The following is a 17,933-nucleotide window of genomic DNA, read 5'->3' on the forward strand; positions in this document are numbered from 1 at the left end:
CGCAGTCCTCGTCCGCGTGTCCGTAGCGCCTGCACTTGGAGCACCTGGGAACCTTGCAGTCGCGACGAACGTGACCCGCGCCGTGGCAACGCAGGCACTGCATCGGCCGCCCGGGCACCACCACGAGAGCTAACTCGCCGGCGACTCGAACCTGGTGGGGCAGGTCGTCCACCTTCATACCTGGCTTCAACTTGAGCAGCACTGTTCTCGTGGTGGATCCCTTCTCTTTCATTCCTTGAACGCGCCAACGCTCCCGCGTCACCTCGGTCACGTTTCCGAACGCCGCGAAAGCAGTCCGGATGTCGTCATCGGCGACGCCGTGCAGCATCCAATGCAGGCGCAGCTTTACCTGCTGATCCTCCGGGTCGAAAACAATGCACCGGCGTCCCTTTACCTCAAGCTCCTTCAAGGCGGCTAATTTCTTCGCGGCTTCTGGGCTGCTGAAGGTTACCGCCCACACGTGGTTTACCTGGTACGCCCCCAACACCACGACGTCGGGGAGCGCACCAGTGTTGGCGAGGGCGTCCCTGAAGTCTTCGACCCTGTAAGGTCTCACACGCACATCTCCGTGCAAAAAAACTGTGTTTAGAACAACACGTCCGGTGGGCAGGGTAGGCAAAAAGATCTCATACTCCTTGTCTTCGGCGCTGAACCTGTTTCCGCGGCCATCGATGGCCGCCGTCGCCGCTCCGTGGGAGCTCATGATCCTGCGTCCGTACACGCCAGTGGCCGGAAGTAGAATGATAACCGCTGAGCCACCGCGGCGGCCGTCGCTTAGTTAAAGACACAGAAGGAGAAAGGGAGTAAAAAAGAAAACTAAGCTCCCCGTCGGGGAATCGAACCCCGGTCTCCCGCGTGACAGGCGGGGATACTGGCCACTATACTAACGGGGATTTTTCTTTCTTAATTGCCTGTTCTGCGGCCAGCAACAATACATACACAAATGGAACAATTTAAAAGGCGTTTGCCGTTCTTTGGAATGCGCCGGTGTTTAAAAGCGCTTCAAATTGACAAGAGCGTCGAACAGCGGCAGCCAGTCTGGTTGGTCAGTGCTTGCTTTACACACTTCACGTATGAAAGCAACACTTTCAATAAAGTACTCTCTGGCCGGCCTTGGGTTCAGGTCGGCGTGATGCACAGCCATCCTAGTGCGCCATATGCTATGGAGGAACAGGGTCATAATCATGTCATAGGGCACCCCTCCTTCATTAGCGGTAGGGAGAAAGCGGATGCCGTACGGCGTGACTGGCAAGTCCTTTTTTATGGTGCGTTGCAGAATGTCCCATAGAAAAACCGCGTCCGAACACTCAAGAAAAATGTGGTCGATGGTCTCCGGTCTTCTACAGTGCAAACAGTTTACAGTCCACTGGACGAAGATGCCTTTTTGCTCGAGCCACGGCTTGACCGGGAGCGTCGCAGTGTGTACTTGAAAAAAGAAGCTTTTTACAGATGGCCTAACCGGCATCCGCTTTACCCTCTTCAAAACATCTTTACCACCTCCATGTGGATATACTGAACGATACAATGGCACTGGCATACACACATCAACAATATCTCTGTACAGTTTCTTCCGGGTGACGTTGCTCAGGTACTCTACTGAAAAACGTGCCTGAAGAAAGCGGAAAGACAAAACAACCTCCCGTAAAAATCCGCGCACACTTGGCCCGTTGGCCAGAGTAGATGACACAACAAAAACCGGCAAATGATCACGCAGTCTCGTTTGAATGACTGTCCGCAGAAATCCATCGCTTTGGTCTCGCACAAACAGAAACCTGGAAACGACTTGCTTCAAAAAGAGATGGGCTAAACCCAGCCCTCCACTCTTCAATGCGCGAAACAGATTGGTGCGACTCGTGCGCTCCCATGTTGAACGCCATATGTACACAGCAAGCACTCTGTGCAGTTTTTGTATGCTCGCTCTTGACGCACACATGACCTGCAGAACATACCAAATCTTTGCTACAAGAAACAGATTGCACACGGTTGACCTCGCAAATATAGAGAGGTCACGCCCTCCGAACTTTGCTGTTTTTTCCTTAATGCGTTCCGCTTCGTGCTTCCAGTACTCCTCGGTGTCTTTATAGTGCTGCATAGGCACTCCGAGATACTTTGTTGGTGAGTGCGACCATTGCATATTTTCAAACACAGCCGGCGTGACGCCCCATTCACCGTGCCAAATACCAACTGATTTGCTCCAGTTGACACTGCTTCCCGTCATCCTGCAGAACTTGGTTGTCATTCTTACTGCGTTGCTGACACTGGGTTTGCCGGCGCAGAAGACCGAAATGTCGTCCGCGTATGTCAAAAGCTTAACTTCGCTTGAACAAAAACTATAACCGGTAACATCCTTGTTCATTATAATGCTTAAACAAAAGGGCTCAAGAAACAATGAAAATAATAGAGGTGACAAGGGACACCCTTGTCTAACCGACGATTTCACTTGGATTAGAGTGGTTAATGTCTTATTTATTACAATTCTGGTAAAATTATTTGCTTAACATAGCTCTATCCCCTCTAGAAGTATCTTGCCGACGTTCACGTGTTTCAAGACACTGAAAAGGACTTTGTGGGCGACTTTATCAAAAGCTTTCTCTAAATCCAACTGAACCATTGCCACCTTCCCGAAATGCGCATCACAGCACTCTAGAACAGTTCTGGTCACGTGTATATTTGTTTGGATTGAACATTTTGTAATGCCGCATGTTTGGTGTGGTCCCACTAGCTGTTGTATTACCCGTTGAAGTCTTTTACCTAATACTTTCGCGAAAATCTTATAATCATGTTGGCCAGCGTTATCGGTCGGTACGCGCGCACAGACAACAGCGCAGTAGGGTCATCAGATTTGGGAATCAGTACCACGTTTCTATGTCTAAAATACGGAGGCAATTCTTTTCTGTTGTATGCTTCTTCTATCACACAGTGTAGTGCCATTGCAACCTTCCCTTTAAAAGCATTATAAAATTCCGAACCGAACCCGTCCGGCCCTGGTGCTTTTCCGGTGCTTAATTCATCAATAGCACTCTCTATTTCTTTTACGGTAATTGGTGCCTCTAAGCTTTCTTTCACTTCGTCTCCTAGCTTTGGCATGAGCTTTAAGAATTCTGTTTCGAATCCTTCTACGAGTTCTGGTTCCTTGCCAATCAGTTCACAGTAATAATCTACGAAAGCGTACTTTATTGATTCACTGTCTCGCACAACTGTCTCTGAACGTTATCGCTCTTATTTCGTTGCGTGCAGCGTAGCTCATTTCGTCTGACATCGACCGTCGAGTCGGTGCTTCCCCCATGCACAATCTTTCAGAACGCGCGCGTATTACCGCGCCTCGGTATCTGTTCACGTCGATTATCTCAAGTTCGCTCTTCACTTCTTTTATTTCTTTAACAAACCGACCCGGCGACGAAGCTTCTTCGCTCAGATAGCAGTCCAACTTTTTTTTCAGTTCATTTTCTTTTTTACTCTTATTCTTGCGCAGTACGCTGGCTCTTTCAGTGGCAGTTATTTTCGCTTCTTGTTTGAATAGTTCCCACGCCTCAGTGTAGCTTTGCGTCCTGCATGCAAGCACATCGTTCATTTTTTCTTGCATTTTCTGTACAAAATAATCATCATCAAGAATCTGTACATTGAACTTCCACAGATCCCAGTTGAATTTCGGTGGCTTTTTGGGACCCAACGTCACAGTGACCAGACTGTGATCACTAAAAGAAACGTGTTTTTTTTTATTCGAGAAGTCTGCCATGAGGCATAAGTTGAGAAAAGGGGGAGTGGAATGTAGGTTACAGAAAGTTAAAAGAAGGAGTGTAGACCAGTTTCGGCGAGGTACTCGCATAGGCTGCTTGTGATGTGATTGTCCATAGTCCACTTCACATAGTCCCCGTCGCGGTTCCACCACAGGCCGACCTCCCCGAGGAGCCGTTTTCTAATAGGGGCCGTCGCTGGGCAAGTCCACAACAGGTGCCGCACATCACAAATGTCCGGAGCAGCGCCGCAGTGAGGGCACCTGTCAGTTGCTGGCAGATATTTATCACCCCACCGATAACGGACAGAAGGGGTCAGGGCCGCCCCTGCCCGAATCCGGCGCACTGATACCTCCTCCTGCCGATTAAGACTACGGGGGAGAGGGTGCGAACACGGAGGAATTAGAGCGCGTGTTCGCTGGCGCAGAGCTTCTGAATCGGAGACATGGGACAGGAACGGATCTGGGGGAAGAGGGGAAGGTGGCGGATCGTCTGATGTGTCAATGTGAGTCATAGCATCTGCTTGAATGTTATGTGGATCGTGAGCATGACCGCGAATCCAGTGTATGCGTACAGGACACGGGTATTTTGCGCGGAGTAGGTTAATTGATTGTGTAATCTGGAATGTGCGTCGAACAGCCTTCAACTGTTTAAGGGCGGCGAGGGAGTCTGTATAAATATGAACTGCATTGAATGTGGGAACGAGCGGAAGGGAAGCAATGACATTGTAAATGGCTTGAAGTTCCAATGCCAGGGGGGTAAATGTATCTGCGGTGTACGTCGCAAGAGAGTTGAGATGCGGATGGGAGGGACTATATACAGCAGTAACTCCCCGCTCTGCAGTATGTGATGCATCGGTGTACAATATGCACCCTTCAGGCAGATGCGCGGCTGATACCGACGGGGAAACAGTGGGGCGATTGTTTGTGAGCTGACAATACGACCACGGAGGGAGCGTCTTTAAACGATGAAGTTGTAGAGACTGTTTGCGAGCTCTGTTTGCCACCCGCTGGTCGATGAGTTCACTGAGAGTATTAATTTGGGCGAACTCCTGAAGCACGGGTATGGGTGTGAAACGAGGCAAAAATGTTATGGCGCGCATAGCCTCACGATTGATAGCCTCAAGGGAGTCCCACTGTCTGCGGGTGAGACGTTGAAATTGTGCCTGATATATTATCCGTGGCTGAAAGATAGAGCGCACAAGCTGGCGGGCCGTATGAGCACGTGCGCCACCAGATCGCATAGCTATGCGACGAATCAGACCTATAGTAGCGTTAGCTGATTTACGTGTGGCTGTCAGCCAAGGGGTGCCAGTCCCAGAGGTATGAAGGAGGAGGCCAAGAATACGAACAGTTTCTACCTGAGGAATCGGTGAACTATCTACTGTAAAATTTAAAGGGGGAGCTTTCTGTAAGCCGGCTTTGTTACCAATCCGAATGAAACATGACTTAGTAGGCGATAGGGTTAGACCCAGAGGTGGGAGGCGAGATGTCAAGACATCTAGCGCATGTTGGAGGGCCGACTGATGGATAGACGCATCTGGGTGACAGCACCAGAAGGTTATGTCATCGGCGTACGCAAGCACACGGATAGAAGGGATGGTCTCTAGGGCTCTAACAAGAGGAATAAAAGCCACATTGAATAATGTGGGGGCGACAACGGAGCCCTGGGGCACTCCTCTATTGGAAGCGAAGTTACTAAAGGGCTTTTCATGGACCCGTACACTGAAGGTGCGATTTGTTAAAAGGCGTGAATGGATAGGAGAAACCGGTGAGGGAGACCAAGAGTTTGAAGGGAAGCAAGAATGGCAGAGTGAAGGATGTTATCATATGCCTTTGTTATGTCTGTCGCGATCACCGTTCGAACGAGGTGATTATGCGGAGAGTGGTGAAGCACGTCAGTAGCCATAGTAGCAAGACCATCCTCCGTTCCAATTTGGGGACGGAAACCTATTTGGGAATCTGGGTAACAATCGTGTGATTCTAGCCACCACGACAAGCGTGCGGCGAGAATGCTTTCGTAAAGCTTGCAGATGGTAGGCGTGAGAGAAATTGGACGAAGGGCCGAAAGAGATACTGGAGGCTGACCTGACTTGGGTATTGGGACCACAATAGAATGCTTCCACTCTCCAGGGATGACACCAGAACGCCACACCTGGTTGAAAGTATCCAGTAGGGTTTGCAAAGCAGACCCATCCAAGTTACGGAATAAAGAGTTTGGTATGCCGTCGTGCCCGGGAGAAGTGGTAGTTTTGAGGCGTTCAATGGAGGCTAGCAATTCTGCCATGGTTAAATCAGAAGTAACCTCATCGGAAGGCTCTGTAACCGATAAGACTGGAGGAGATGTAGGGGTGCAGTCATGGTGTGGAAAAAACTGACGGGCCGCTTGTTGTGCAAATGTATCTTCGTCCACATTCAGCGCGAGGCGAATGCTTTCAGTGTAATCTGCAACCTGAGAAGGGCGCTCCATGGCGTGAAACACTCTCCAAAGATGTCGATTGCCCTGCGTAGAGGACAGGCGGGCACACCATGCAGCCCAGCGTTTCCTGCCTAGTTGCTTTGCATAACGCCGCGCTCGGGCGGTAGCTCGGTGAAGAGATGGAAGAGCCAAGGGGTCCTCAGGGTTGCGAGAAGCATAATGATCGGCCTGGCGACGAAGAGCCCACAGATTCAGGAGGTGTATGTCCGGGTTTGGGTCGCCTTCATTTACAGTACTGGTAATAGTATGAGTTGCGAGAACATCAGAGAGGGTAGACACTGCTGAAGACGGGTTGAATGTAGTTAAACGATTGTCAGCGCGTACAGAGTCCCATGATGTTATGCGTACGCTGCGGCGTACTTTCCGTAGACGCGAAGGAGTGAGGGAGATAAAAATAGGGCAGTGATCACTACCCCAAGAGTCTGATTCAACATCCCAACGAGGGTTACCGGGCCCTAACCACCAAGTCAAGTCAGGTGAATACGGGCCACCTCTTGGGCGGGTAGAGGTATTCGGGTGGTTTAAAAGTTGAAAGGAATTATCTGAAAAGCTGCCTTGGATGTGCGCACCCCTTGAGGAATCTGCTGGGTAACCCCACGAAGTGTGTGCGCCGTTGAAGTCTCCACCAACTAGAATAGGGATACCCGGGTTGGTACAACGAAGGAAACGTACCCATCCAAGATTGGGAGATGCGGAGCTAGGACGGCCATAAAAAGAAACTAGAATAAGAGGGGTGCGTGCTGGTTTAACAAGAATGGCGACGACCTCTTGACGTGTGTTGCACCACCGTGAAAGGTCTAGCGGAGTATGGGGAAGGGATCTGTGAATATAAATTGCAGATTTACCTGGGGTGAGGGAGGAGGCGATGCAACGGCGATCAGGGATCGAGGGTGAATTGTATGCGCAGAATCCTGAAAGGCGTGGTAGTGAATTATGCTCTTGCAACAGAAACGCCCATGCCTTCAACTTTCCGTCACGAAGGCGGATATTCACCTCAGTGGCCTTATTAGCAAAGCCTCGACAGTTCCACTGCACCACCATAGATGATGCACTATCCATGGCTAGGCCGAAGAGCTTCTATGATGAGGGAGGTCAACTGCTTCATGAGCGCCAATATTTTATCCACTGTCGGGGTAGTCACGGTTAACGGGTGGTCGGCACATGATTGTGGTCCAGTGGTTATTGGGGGTGATTCCTGTGAAGATTGCTCCCGAGTGATTAATGTTCTTGTAGAGGAGTGAGAACGTCGCTGTTCCCGGCGCTGGGTGAGTTCGTCTAGTCGACGGCGAGCCTCCACGATAGCATTTTCTAAAGCTGCGTCTTCATCTGTGGAATCCACTTGTGAGGGATGCACTGGTCGTGTTGGTGTATCATTTGATCTACAAAGGCGAGCCGCTTGTGCGTATGAACGCTGCCGAGAAGACGGGTGCTGAGAAGACGGGTGCTGCGCAGCGGGGTCAGTTGAAGGAAGCTCAGGGAAGTCGTTGTCATCACATGCGAGGGCAGCAAAACGATTACTTGTAGGAATATCCTGTTTAACAGATGGCTTGTGCAGGTTCTTCGCTCGCTTCTTCTTTGGACAAGCGGGAGAGCGTATATCATGGTCCGGTGATTTGCATAAGGCGCAAAGAACTGATGGTTCGTTCATGTCGACCACAGCAGCAGGATTAGGGCAGGTGGTTTGCATATGGCCTTCTTTGTGGCAATGATAGCAAAAAATACGACGTGGTCGGAAGGGCTGTGGTTTGATAATTCCACCGTAATAAGTAAGGTACTCCGGCAGAGTCAAAGGGCCTCAAAGAAACGTTTTTGACATCACAATTGGTACACACAGGCACCAGTGTTGCGGAAACATAAATTCTGTCTAATCTGGCAAGGCTGCCTCGTTGCTGATGGGTAAAGTACTGTAACGTAGGATTCGACATAAAGTAACCAACATCTGTCATTGCTCGATCCTCTACACACTCGCTCAGAAACACTGAACTCGCATCTCGAACGGGTGCCTGTCTCGCTCGATCTTCTGAACTGCACACACAGTTAAAATCTCCCAACATGACAATGATCCTTTCATCACTGTTTAGGTGGCGATCAACACTTTCAAAAAACATTTTCCGTTCACTTGCACTCTTTGGAGCATATAAACATATAACTCGGAACTTATTGGCATGCAGCATAAAGTCACACACAATGAGGCGGCCATTGTCACAAGCATAAACACTTTCTATAATCGGTTCAATGGAATTTTTAACAAATAACGCACACCCACCCGCTGTGCCAATAGCGTGAGAAATGCACACATTATATCTCGCTCTGAAAGGTTCCACCATGCGGCTCGTTGCTTCTTCGCTTTCAACTTTCGTCTCTTGAACAGCAATTATGTCTAAGTCGTACTCCATAAAAAGTCGGCTAAGTTGGTACTGTTTCCTACGATTAGACAAGCCGCGCACGTTGAGCGTGCCGACGTGTAAACTTGTTTCTAGGTTGACTTAAAGAAGCATTCGAACCACACAGTATCCCCTTCACTATCGGCACTATTCGCATTTCCAACAACTTGCACAGTCGCTTGAGCCCTTCGGCTCATTGAGGCGGCGCTGATTAAGTCGCCGCAAGAAAGCGTTCCTACACTAGCCATTTTTCGCTTGCCGGCAGGCCCGACACACTCACTTGGCCGCGGGTTACGTCGGCGGCAGCGCCGACGGCATCCGCTCGGGCCGAGGCTCGGGCGGAATTTTGGGTGCCGGTTTCAGTGTTGATCTTCGGGTGGGCGTCGTTTTCACAGGCGGCTCCCCGCCGACTTCTTTGCTGGTGTCGTGCGCCTCGTTGCCGCTGTCGTCGTGAAGTCGCTTCGCTGCCGTGGCACCGACGCTCGACATCACAACGTCTTCAGTCCCCTGTTGCGTGACGGTTGCAGTAGGCGAGGCGCTAGTCATCTTTTCGGGGCAGTCGTTGGTGGACGTTGCAGCGCTCCCCGGCTTAGCCTCCTTTGCTGGTGCACTCTGTGCCTCTTCTTTCGCGGGAGGAAGCGTTCTAGTGGCGTCTTGAGCATGCGGTAGAGTCGGACCACCAGCCGCCTCTTTTGCGTCGGCCTGGTCCATGAGGTGCTCAGCTTGGACTTCGTTGCTTGCGCCCAGTCCTGTTACGTTGGCGTACGTTCGAGTACACTTGCTCTCATCATGGCCATAACGCTTGCACAAGGTGCAGCGCGGCACTCGGCACTCTTGCCTGATGTGGCCTCGACTGTTACACCTTAGGCATAACGGCGGCCTACCTGGTACAACTAGTAGGGCATTGCTTCCAGCAATACGTACTTGATGAGGCAAGTCCTCGAGAGTCAGTCCGGGCTTCAGTTTAAGGCCGACTCTGCGGGTAGAAGAGCCCTTGTCAGCAATGCCCTGAACGCGCCAGCACTCCCGAGACAGGTCGGTTACTTTCCGGTATGGGGCCAGCGCATCACGAATATCTTCGTCCGGGGCGTTATGCAGCACCCAATGCAGCTTCAGCCGCACATCCTGGTTGGCCGGGTCAATGACAAGGCATCGTTTTTCCTTCACTTTCACTTCGCCAGCTTCCAGAATTTTCTTCGTCGCTTCTGGGCTACTGAAGGTGACCGCCCACACGGGGTTCATCTGAAACGCCCCCAGAGCTAGCACTTCGGGGAGCATTCCGAGGCGAACCAACGTGTCGCGAAAGTCTTCAACACGAAAAGGCCTGACTTTCAAATCACCGTGAAGAAACACGGTATTCAAAACGGACGCACCTGTTGGCAATGGCGGCAGTACAACTTGATAATCCTGGGAATCTTGGGCAAAAAACCTGTTTCCGCGGCCCTGCTGGGCCGCTGACACCGCTCCAACGGAGCTCATGACAGCACGTCCGTCACGCTCGGTGGCCGGAAATGGAATCCTGTACTAACGAGGAGACAGAAACACCGGAGCACCGTCGCTTAGTTAAAGACACAGAAGGCCAAAGGGAGTAAAAAAGAAAACTAAGCTCCCCGTCGGGGAATCGAACCCCGGTCTCCCGCGTGACAGGCGAGGATACTGGCCACTATACTAACGAGGAGACAGAAACACCGGAGCACCGTCGCTTAGTTAAAGACACAGAAGGCCAAAGGGAGAAAAAAAGAAGACGAAGCTCCCCGTCGGGGAATCGAACCCCGGTCTCCCGCGTGACAGGCGGGGATACTGGCCACTATACTAACGAGGAGACAGAAACACCGGAGCACCGTCGCTTAGTTAAAGACACAGAAGGCCAAAGGGAGAAAAAAAGAAAACTAAGCTCCCCGTCGGGGAATCGAACCCCGGTCTCCCGCGTGACAGGCGGGGATACAGGCTATTATATAAAGGAATTTTTGGTGGCCTTGCAAAACACCAAATAATAAATGATAAAATCTTTTCAGCTGCTGTTCAGCCGCTGCATAGGAAGTGGAAACTTTTCAAATGAATAAAATCATGAAACTTTCCTACTATTCAATTTAAATCAGTACTGAAACGTAGCACCCGGTTTATAGTGTCTAACTTTTCCCGCACTGCACGATTAACTGCAATGAATAGTACTTTGAACCTTTCTAGTGTTTAACTTCGTAGAAAACTCGCGAATGCTAACTTTTACAAAATTTACTACCCCAAACACCAGTTAAAATGGGATGTTCTGTCTGCGCTGTCTTTCATATCACCTCGCACAGACCATCGCCGCAACGTTCGCATTGCATACTGCCGGGCAATGCGCACTTTAATTCGTTTACACCGAAAACGGCCAGCGATTAGAAATACCTGCCCGCGTTGGTTCCCGATATTTCTGACACGTGGTTATTTAAAATAGCCGCTGAAAACATGATGTTTGGCTAATGTGCCTTGTTAGCTAATCCGATCTCTCTCGTGAAAGCTTAGACGGCTTTGTTTCCTATATTATATTTTGTTTTTGTTTTGCTACGTTATGACAAATTTTATTCTGTTTATTCCACTACTGTTTGTAATGCCCCCAGGGGCCTTGAAGAATTTGTAATAAATAAATAAGCACAGAAACCGACTCTGCTGGGTCAGGCTGCACTCTGATAACTTTGTGTATAAGCTGCACTCTCAATGAAATTTTCACATGCTCAGCAAATGTTGGAATCGGCATGCCGCATCTACATTATTGTTTTCCACAGACTGTGGAGGCTGCGAAGCATAATCAAATCACAGGGCACCTCGTCGTTTTGTACTGGGAGGAATCGGCTTCCGTAATGGTGTAAGGGAAGATCTTTCTTAATCGTTCTTTGGAAGACATCCAAAAGATACATTGATTCCCAGCACTCTAAGAAAGTATTCTCCATCATCTCATGTTTTTTACATAACAAACGATCTGTGGTCTATGACACGCATATTCATTTATCGTTGAGCAATGCTTTAAAGGGAACGTATTGGTATGGATTTTGAAAAGGAAAGTTTTTACTCCTGACCTAACGGGCATCATCTTAACTCGCTTTAGAACACCTTGCTCAGGGCATCCACGGTGAGGTGACCGGTACAATAGTACCGGCAGCATCATTCAACCAGATATTTGTATAGTTTTTTTTTCGTGACATTGCACAGGTAATCTGGACAAAAACGTACTTCCAGCATCTTGCACTACAGAACAACCTCGCGCAGGAGGCCAATCACAGCCCCATTCTTGTTTTCGCATAACACTATTCTTCCAGGCAGCAGCTTCTGCAAGCGCACTTGCATAACCGTTCTTAGAAAGACGTCACTTCGATCATGGGAGAACATAGATCGTGAAACAACTTGACGCAAAAACAAGCGTGCCAGCCCAAGCCCTCCGCTTTTGACAGAAACAAATTTGTTCGGCTGGTTTTCGCCCATGCCGATGTGCAAACAAAAACAGCAGAAACACGGTGCGTGTTTTCAATGGCTGCCCGCGATGCGCATATAACATTCATAAGGTACCACAGCTTTGAAATCAGAAGAAAAACATTGCAAATAGAAGCACTCGAAAACACTGACAGCTGCCTTCCTTGCCACTAATCGCTTTCTCTTTTGCTCTGGAAATTTCTTCTATCCAATGCTTTATTTTTTATTCAAAGGCTATCTGTCAGATATCGTCGTGCGCTGGATGTGCTTCAACATTTTGTGTTTAGTTCTCGTTGCAGCATTGATTTTATTTATTTTCCCTACGCGTTGATGATTAGAGGTCTCATTACGGTATCTCCTTTGAAACATCTTGCTGTATAACACTTAACCGTATGCTGTAAAGTATTATCAAATATAATAAACGTTCGACTTTAAAACAGTTAAGCACGGGACGTGGTGCAAATTCCTCTTGTTTTTTTTTGTTTTTTTTGGGGGGGGGGGTCGAAAAACTAGATATTCTTTAAAGTAGGAATTAGGACGAGATGATAAGCACTGGGCATTAAGCAATGATAAGTTGTTTTGCTCTGTTGAGGTAAATATATGGTAGGGGTGAATTTTTTCAGCGAAAGCACAAAGAAACAGCGTGCATCATATTTTTTGCAGTGATTTTTTGGTTATCTGTCATAGTTTACCAAACACAATTAAGGTGGACGTGAGATGTGTTGTTAATGGCCAAGAACCACATAAAAATAACCGACGACAAGGCAAACACAATAATGACATACACTGGAGATGTGATGCAAAAAAAGAAAGTTCAACAGAGCGATGCGTCGCATTAGTGCCGCCCCCGGGCAGATTAAAGATCGGCGTTTCAAGATCGGCGGCAGCTCGTTAAATGATTGAAGCAAGTGCATCAAATTTCCATACAACTCTCTCATTAACGCTTTATCGTTGAATGATTCCTTAAACGCCGGCTTCCCCTGCGCTTGCGTCAAGCTTGTGTAAGGTGCCCTTTCGGGCTCATTAGCTAAGCAGCGCTGCCACCAATCAGCCATTACAATCGCCAAATCAGTCGTGCGGACAGCTGCTCTCTTGCTCTCTTGCCTTGTCATCGGTTATTTTTATGTGGTTCTTGGCCATTAACAACACATCTCACGTCCGCCTTAATTGTGCTTCGTAAACTCTGACAGATAACCAAGAAATCACTGCAAAAAATATGATGCACGCTCTTTCTTTGCGCTTTCGTTGAAAAAATTCACCTCCTACCATATATTTACCACTTACCATTATTGCTAAATGCTTTGTGTTAGTCTTACAAACCAGTATTTTTGCATCCTATTTCTTTTGCTGTTTTTGTCTGTTTTTATCTCTTGTTTATTGATTTTTTCCGAGTCAGTTGTGTCTCGTTTATTTTTCCTCAAACGCAATTGTTTTGTTAGTTGCTGCCAATATATGCAATCAAACAAACCTTGAAACCTTGTACGGGGGCGCAGGCGCGCAATCAAGCTCCAGTGAGAGCTTTTTGTCTGCGCCCCTAACATCTGGATGATAAATAAAGATTTGATTGATTGATTGATTGATTGAACTATATCGAACTTTCCTGGCATTGTTGCAAGTGTGACTTACGCAAGGTTATTCTTTGTTTTCCTGCATTTGTCTTTTTGATTATAGACGGGTAGACAACCCCGAATCTTTTAAGAATCTCAGCAGCGCTTTCACCGCTTTCCTTTGTGAGGATGGTGGTGGTGTAGCACTTTTTGTTAACAGCCTTTATGTTAGGCGTTCAATAGGTCCTGGGCCAAGGTGACGAGGGCGCGTTGCAGGTTCAGGTCCCGGGCTGCAAGCCAGATGGGTCACGGTGTGTCCAAGGCCCCAGAACGTTGGACTCTGTTAGAGGATGCGAGTCCAAGCGGTACAGAGTAGCAGTCAGGAAACCGCCCTCTCGCTCAAAACGAGGGCAGTCACAGAGCAGGTGCCCGATCGTTTCATCCTACGTTACAAATATGGCAGGAAGTAGACGGGTAAAAAATGTAAAATGCGCAATTTGTAGCGCTCCGTACAGAGGTGTCAAACAGAGACGAAAGTGTCAAGCATGCCAGATAAAAAAAATAGATCGTCGCCAATTTCTTCACGGGTAGTAATCTCTAGGTTGTTTTTTCGCCATATTCTGACCACTGTTAATATAAGATCGCTCAATTTTACCTGCCATTTCTTGTTCAGACATATCTTCGCTGTTTACTAATATTTCCAGTCATCTCACGTGAATGGAACCGCCTTTCCGCACAAGTTGTTCGCATTGAAAATTATGAACAGTTCCACGTAGCACCAGCTAACCTTGTATATTCAGGTGCTTTTTAACATTCATGTAACCAACTGTATTTCTCTCTCTGTTTTTGTATATTTACCATCCCCCTCCGTAGTGCCACTGGACCTCAGTAATAATGTAAATAAATAAATAAATTTCTTCTGCACTTTCGCAGTTTTACCCTTAGCAAAAACTAATGCGTTTCGAATATACGGTGGGCTATTTAAATTGTATTTTGAACATATTGAACATTTGAACAAACATTGCAGTGTTTGTTCGTTCGCTCAAGACAGCAGGAAAGGGTCGTTATCACTTTTGTTCGTGACGCGAGAAGCGACCGGTCTAATCTCGATTGTTCACAGCCATGAACAGCTGTATCTACGTGTTTCCAGATTACTCTAGATGATCTCGACCTGTTATCTCGAAGTTTCCTTGCCGGCTTTAAATTGAACGATGCCGCGAGCAGCGGACATTCGTAGTTCGACGACCGCCGAGCACGCTTGTTGCTGCCCGAGCTCGTCCAGAACCAGCGAAGTTTTTTCGGCGCTGGCTTGCTGAGAAGTTTTGACAAGTGCAGGCGGGCCTCGGATCCACTGCGACCCCGAGGATCCGCAACCAGCCTCCCAGCCCAGGCGCCGTGCCTTTGCCGGTGCTCGGGCAACTTCCTGGCCTTCAAGCAGCAGCCCAGTCGGCCGCCCGTGACGTCATGGGAGGCCCGGGACCTGCTGCCCCTCCGGTTTTCCGTGCGCCGCCCCCAAAGGCGCATTGTTTTTCGTTTACAGTTACTTCCGACGCGACAGCTGACGACATCGTCGACGGCATCGAGTTGGTTGTCGGCCCGAAAGGGCTAGAGAGCCTCCAGCACCATGGAGGCATGAAGTTCTGCGTCGCCATGGCCTCGGCTGCGGCGGCGGAGAAGATGCTCGTGGAAGGCGCCTTCAACGTGAACGGCACTTCCGTCCCAGTAGCCTGCGTGGGTCCTGCCGTGGTCCACGTGACGGCTTTTCGTGTGCCGCTGTTCGTGGGAGACGCGGCGCTGGCAGCGGCACTGAGCTCTTTCGGCAAGGTGCTGGACATCACCCACCCCGTCCTCAAGGGCCGTCGTCACGTCGGCAACGGGACGCGCGTGGTCCGGATCGAGATGAAGCAGGCGGTGCCGAACTTCTTGACCGTCCAGGGCCACCGCGTCATGTTTGACTACCGAGGCGTCCGGAAGGTGTGTTCCCGCTGCGGGCAGGACGGCCACATCGGCGCGGCGTGTCGAACGCCGCGGTGCGCTCGCTGCGAGGTGTTCGGCCACGACACGGCCGTATGCGGAGCGGCTTGCAGGCGCTGCGGTGGAAGCCACGCCACAGCGGACTGCCTGCGGCCACGGTCCTATGCGGCGGCCGCCGCCTCGAGGAAGGAACCGAGTAAGGACAACGTGGCCGCAGAAACGCGGAGCCCACCAACCGTCCGGACGCCTGTTGCCGACGAGCACCCAACGACCAGCCGCCCGAGGGAGCCCGAACCCGCCCCCGCGACGGAGGTGCCCGTGAAGGAGCAGCTCGAGGGGACGCCTTCAAACGAGGTGGAGCCGTTCGGTGCTGTTTTCGCGGAACCCTTGCCGCCGCTACCCCGCACAGCTTCCTTCAACACCGAGAGCAGCAGCAGCGGCGATGAGTCGAGCGTGGCGTCGGGCGACCTGGTGGACGTACCGGACAAAGTCACGCCGCTTCGCCTGGCAGGCGACTTGACGTGCGGCCAGGTGTCAGGAACGACGACTCCTGGAGGTGCGGACGACGCGCGCTTCCCGTCACCAGCCAGCCACACCCTCCCATCGGCGACCCTGGCGTCGGCATCGGCTTCAGCTGCGAGCGTCGCCAAGACCACGCAGCAACCGGTGAGCGAGGCCACAAGCGTCGACGGCCCCGAAAACATGGACTTTTCCCGACCAGACTTCAAACGTGCCCACCCCCAATCATCGGAATCCGAAGGGACTGTTAACGAACGTTCTAGCAAAAAAGTGCCGCGCGCGCCAAGCGCCGCCCATGGCAGCGCTCTTTAGGTTGTATGCTATGCCGTCGGTGCTCTTGGCAGTCATGGCGGTTGTGCATCTCCTCTCCCTGAATGTTCGGGGATTTCAATCCGTAGACAGACAGAGAGAGGTGATGCACTTTGCCAGGGCTAGGGGCGTCGACATCCTGTTTTTACAGGAATGCAACTTCCGTACTTCACTTGATGTGCTGAATTTCACCACCCGGTTTTCTGTTTTTGCTTATTTTTCGTTGACTGATTTTCATATGTGCGGTGTTGGTGTCGTTTTTGTAAACCCCTGCCTGCGCGCGGGTGCTCATTGCACTTTCGGGCTGGACGGCCGCACTCTTGCGGTCGACTTCACACTAAACCAGCGGCGGGTACGTGCGTTGGTTGTATATGCGCCAGCACGGCGGACTAGTAGTTCTGATTTTTTTGAGCGCCTCGACTCATTCCTCCTTGATCCCTACCCCACTTTCATCGTCGGTGACTTCAATTGTGTACTTAACATCGACCGTGACGTCCGCGGACAGGGTCACGGTCGCCGTTATTGCGGTGCCCCCGCGCTCCGCGATCTCGTGACTCAGTTCCGCTTGTCTGACGCGTGGGTGCAGCTTCACGGGGATGCCTTTGGAGCGACGTTTGAGAGAGCACAGTCAGCGAGTCGGATAGACAAATTCTATTTTCCACCAGAGCTCGCTTCTTTTGTCGTTAGCTGCGAAGTTCTCGCGTTCCCTGCAGGCACGCCGGTGATTTCCGATCACCACCCCTTGTCAGTCAGGCTCGACTTTGGTGAGGACACCCCACGTACTGTTACGTGGCGCATGGACACGAGCCTACTGGCGGACCCGGAAAGCGTGGCGTCGCTGCGTACGGCGTTGGCAGCATCGTGCAAGAGCTTCGTTGCGACTGATTCATGGGACACACTCAAGGCTCGTTGGCAGGCAACTCTGGTGTCGGCCGGTCAAGACCGCAGACGCCGGGTAACTCATGCACTGAATGACACCCTCAAGCGCATCCGTATAGTGCAAAGGGGAGCACCCTTAACCTTTGCCATGAGCGATTACCTGAGTCTACTTAAAGCACGTTACCACGTGTTGCTCTGCCAGTCATCACGGGCAGCTAGTCGTGCACACCAGCTCGGGCGGCCGATATCAGACCCGGCTGTGCTACGACACGTACGCGCAGGCACGGCAGAGGAATTCGCTCCCGCTACTGTGCCTTTCGTGACACTCCCAGACGGCACCCAAAGCAAAACCACGGCCGATATCTGCACGATCTTCGCAAGCCACTTTTCGAACCTATTCTCTACGGACAGTTGGCTACATCTTCAAGATGGTTATGACGGGCTTCTACAAAGCTTTTTTGGAAACTTGCCACGAGTAGCTGAAGAGCTGCATGAAAACCTTTGCGCACCAGCCACAAGCCAAGAGCTGCACGCCATCCTGCAGAGTATGAATGCAGCCTCTGCCCCCGGTCCAGACGGCATTCCAACAAGTTTTTATTCAAACTTTTTTTACGAGATCCAAGGAGCGCTCCTGAAGATGGTCAACGGCTTCCTCGCGGATG

At 50.4% G+C, this 17,933-nt stretch overlaps 2 protein-coding genes and 2 non-coding genes across 4 annotated transcripts; all 4 read right to left on the reverse strand.

The window, feature by feature from the left end:
• Positions 1-821: 821 nt before the first annotated feature.
• On the reverse strand, positions 822-893 carry TRNAD-GUC (transfer RNA aspartic acid (anticodon GUC)). Its single transcript has one exon. It is a non-coding gene; the product is annotated as a tRNA-Asp (tRNA).
• A 98-nt stretch (positions 894-991) lies between these two features.
• Positions 992-2,218, reverse strand: LOC149337518 (uncharacterized). The gene has a single exon (XM_089554895.1). It carries the CDS (start codon positions 2,216-2,218, stop codon positions 992-994), a length of 1,227 nt encoding a protein of 408 aa, XP_089411021.1.
• A 6,669-nt stretch (positions 2,219-8,887) lies between these two features.
• LOC149337519 (uncharacterized) lies at positions 8,888-10,075 on the reverse strand. Its single transcript, XM_089554438.1, has one exon. The coding sequence runs from the start codon at positions 10,073-10,075 to the stop codon at positions 8,888-8,890; it is 1,188 nt and encodes a 395-aa protein (XP_089410564.1).
• Positions 10,076-10,346: 271 nt separating this feature from the next.
• TRNAD-GUC (transfer RNA aspartic acid (anticodon GUC)) lies at positions 10,347-10,418 on the reverse strand. The gene has a single exon. It is a non-coding gene; the product is annotated as a tRNA-Asp (tRNA).
• Between the last annotated feature and the right edge of the window lie 7,515 nt (positions 10,419-17,933).

Source organism: Amblyomma mixtum, chromosome 7 (assembly GCF_055824585.1).
Source record: "Amblyomma mixtum isolate Tamu chromosome 7, ASM5582458v1, whole genome shotgun sequence".
NCBI lineage: Eukaryota > Metazoa > Arthropoda > Arachnida > Ixodida > Ixodidae > Amblyomma > Amblyomma mixtum.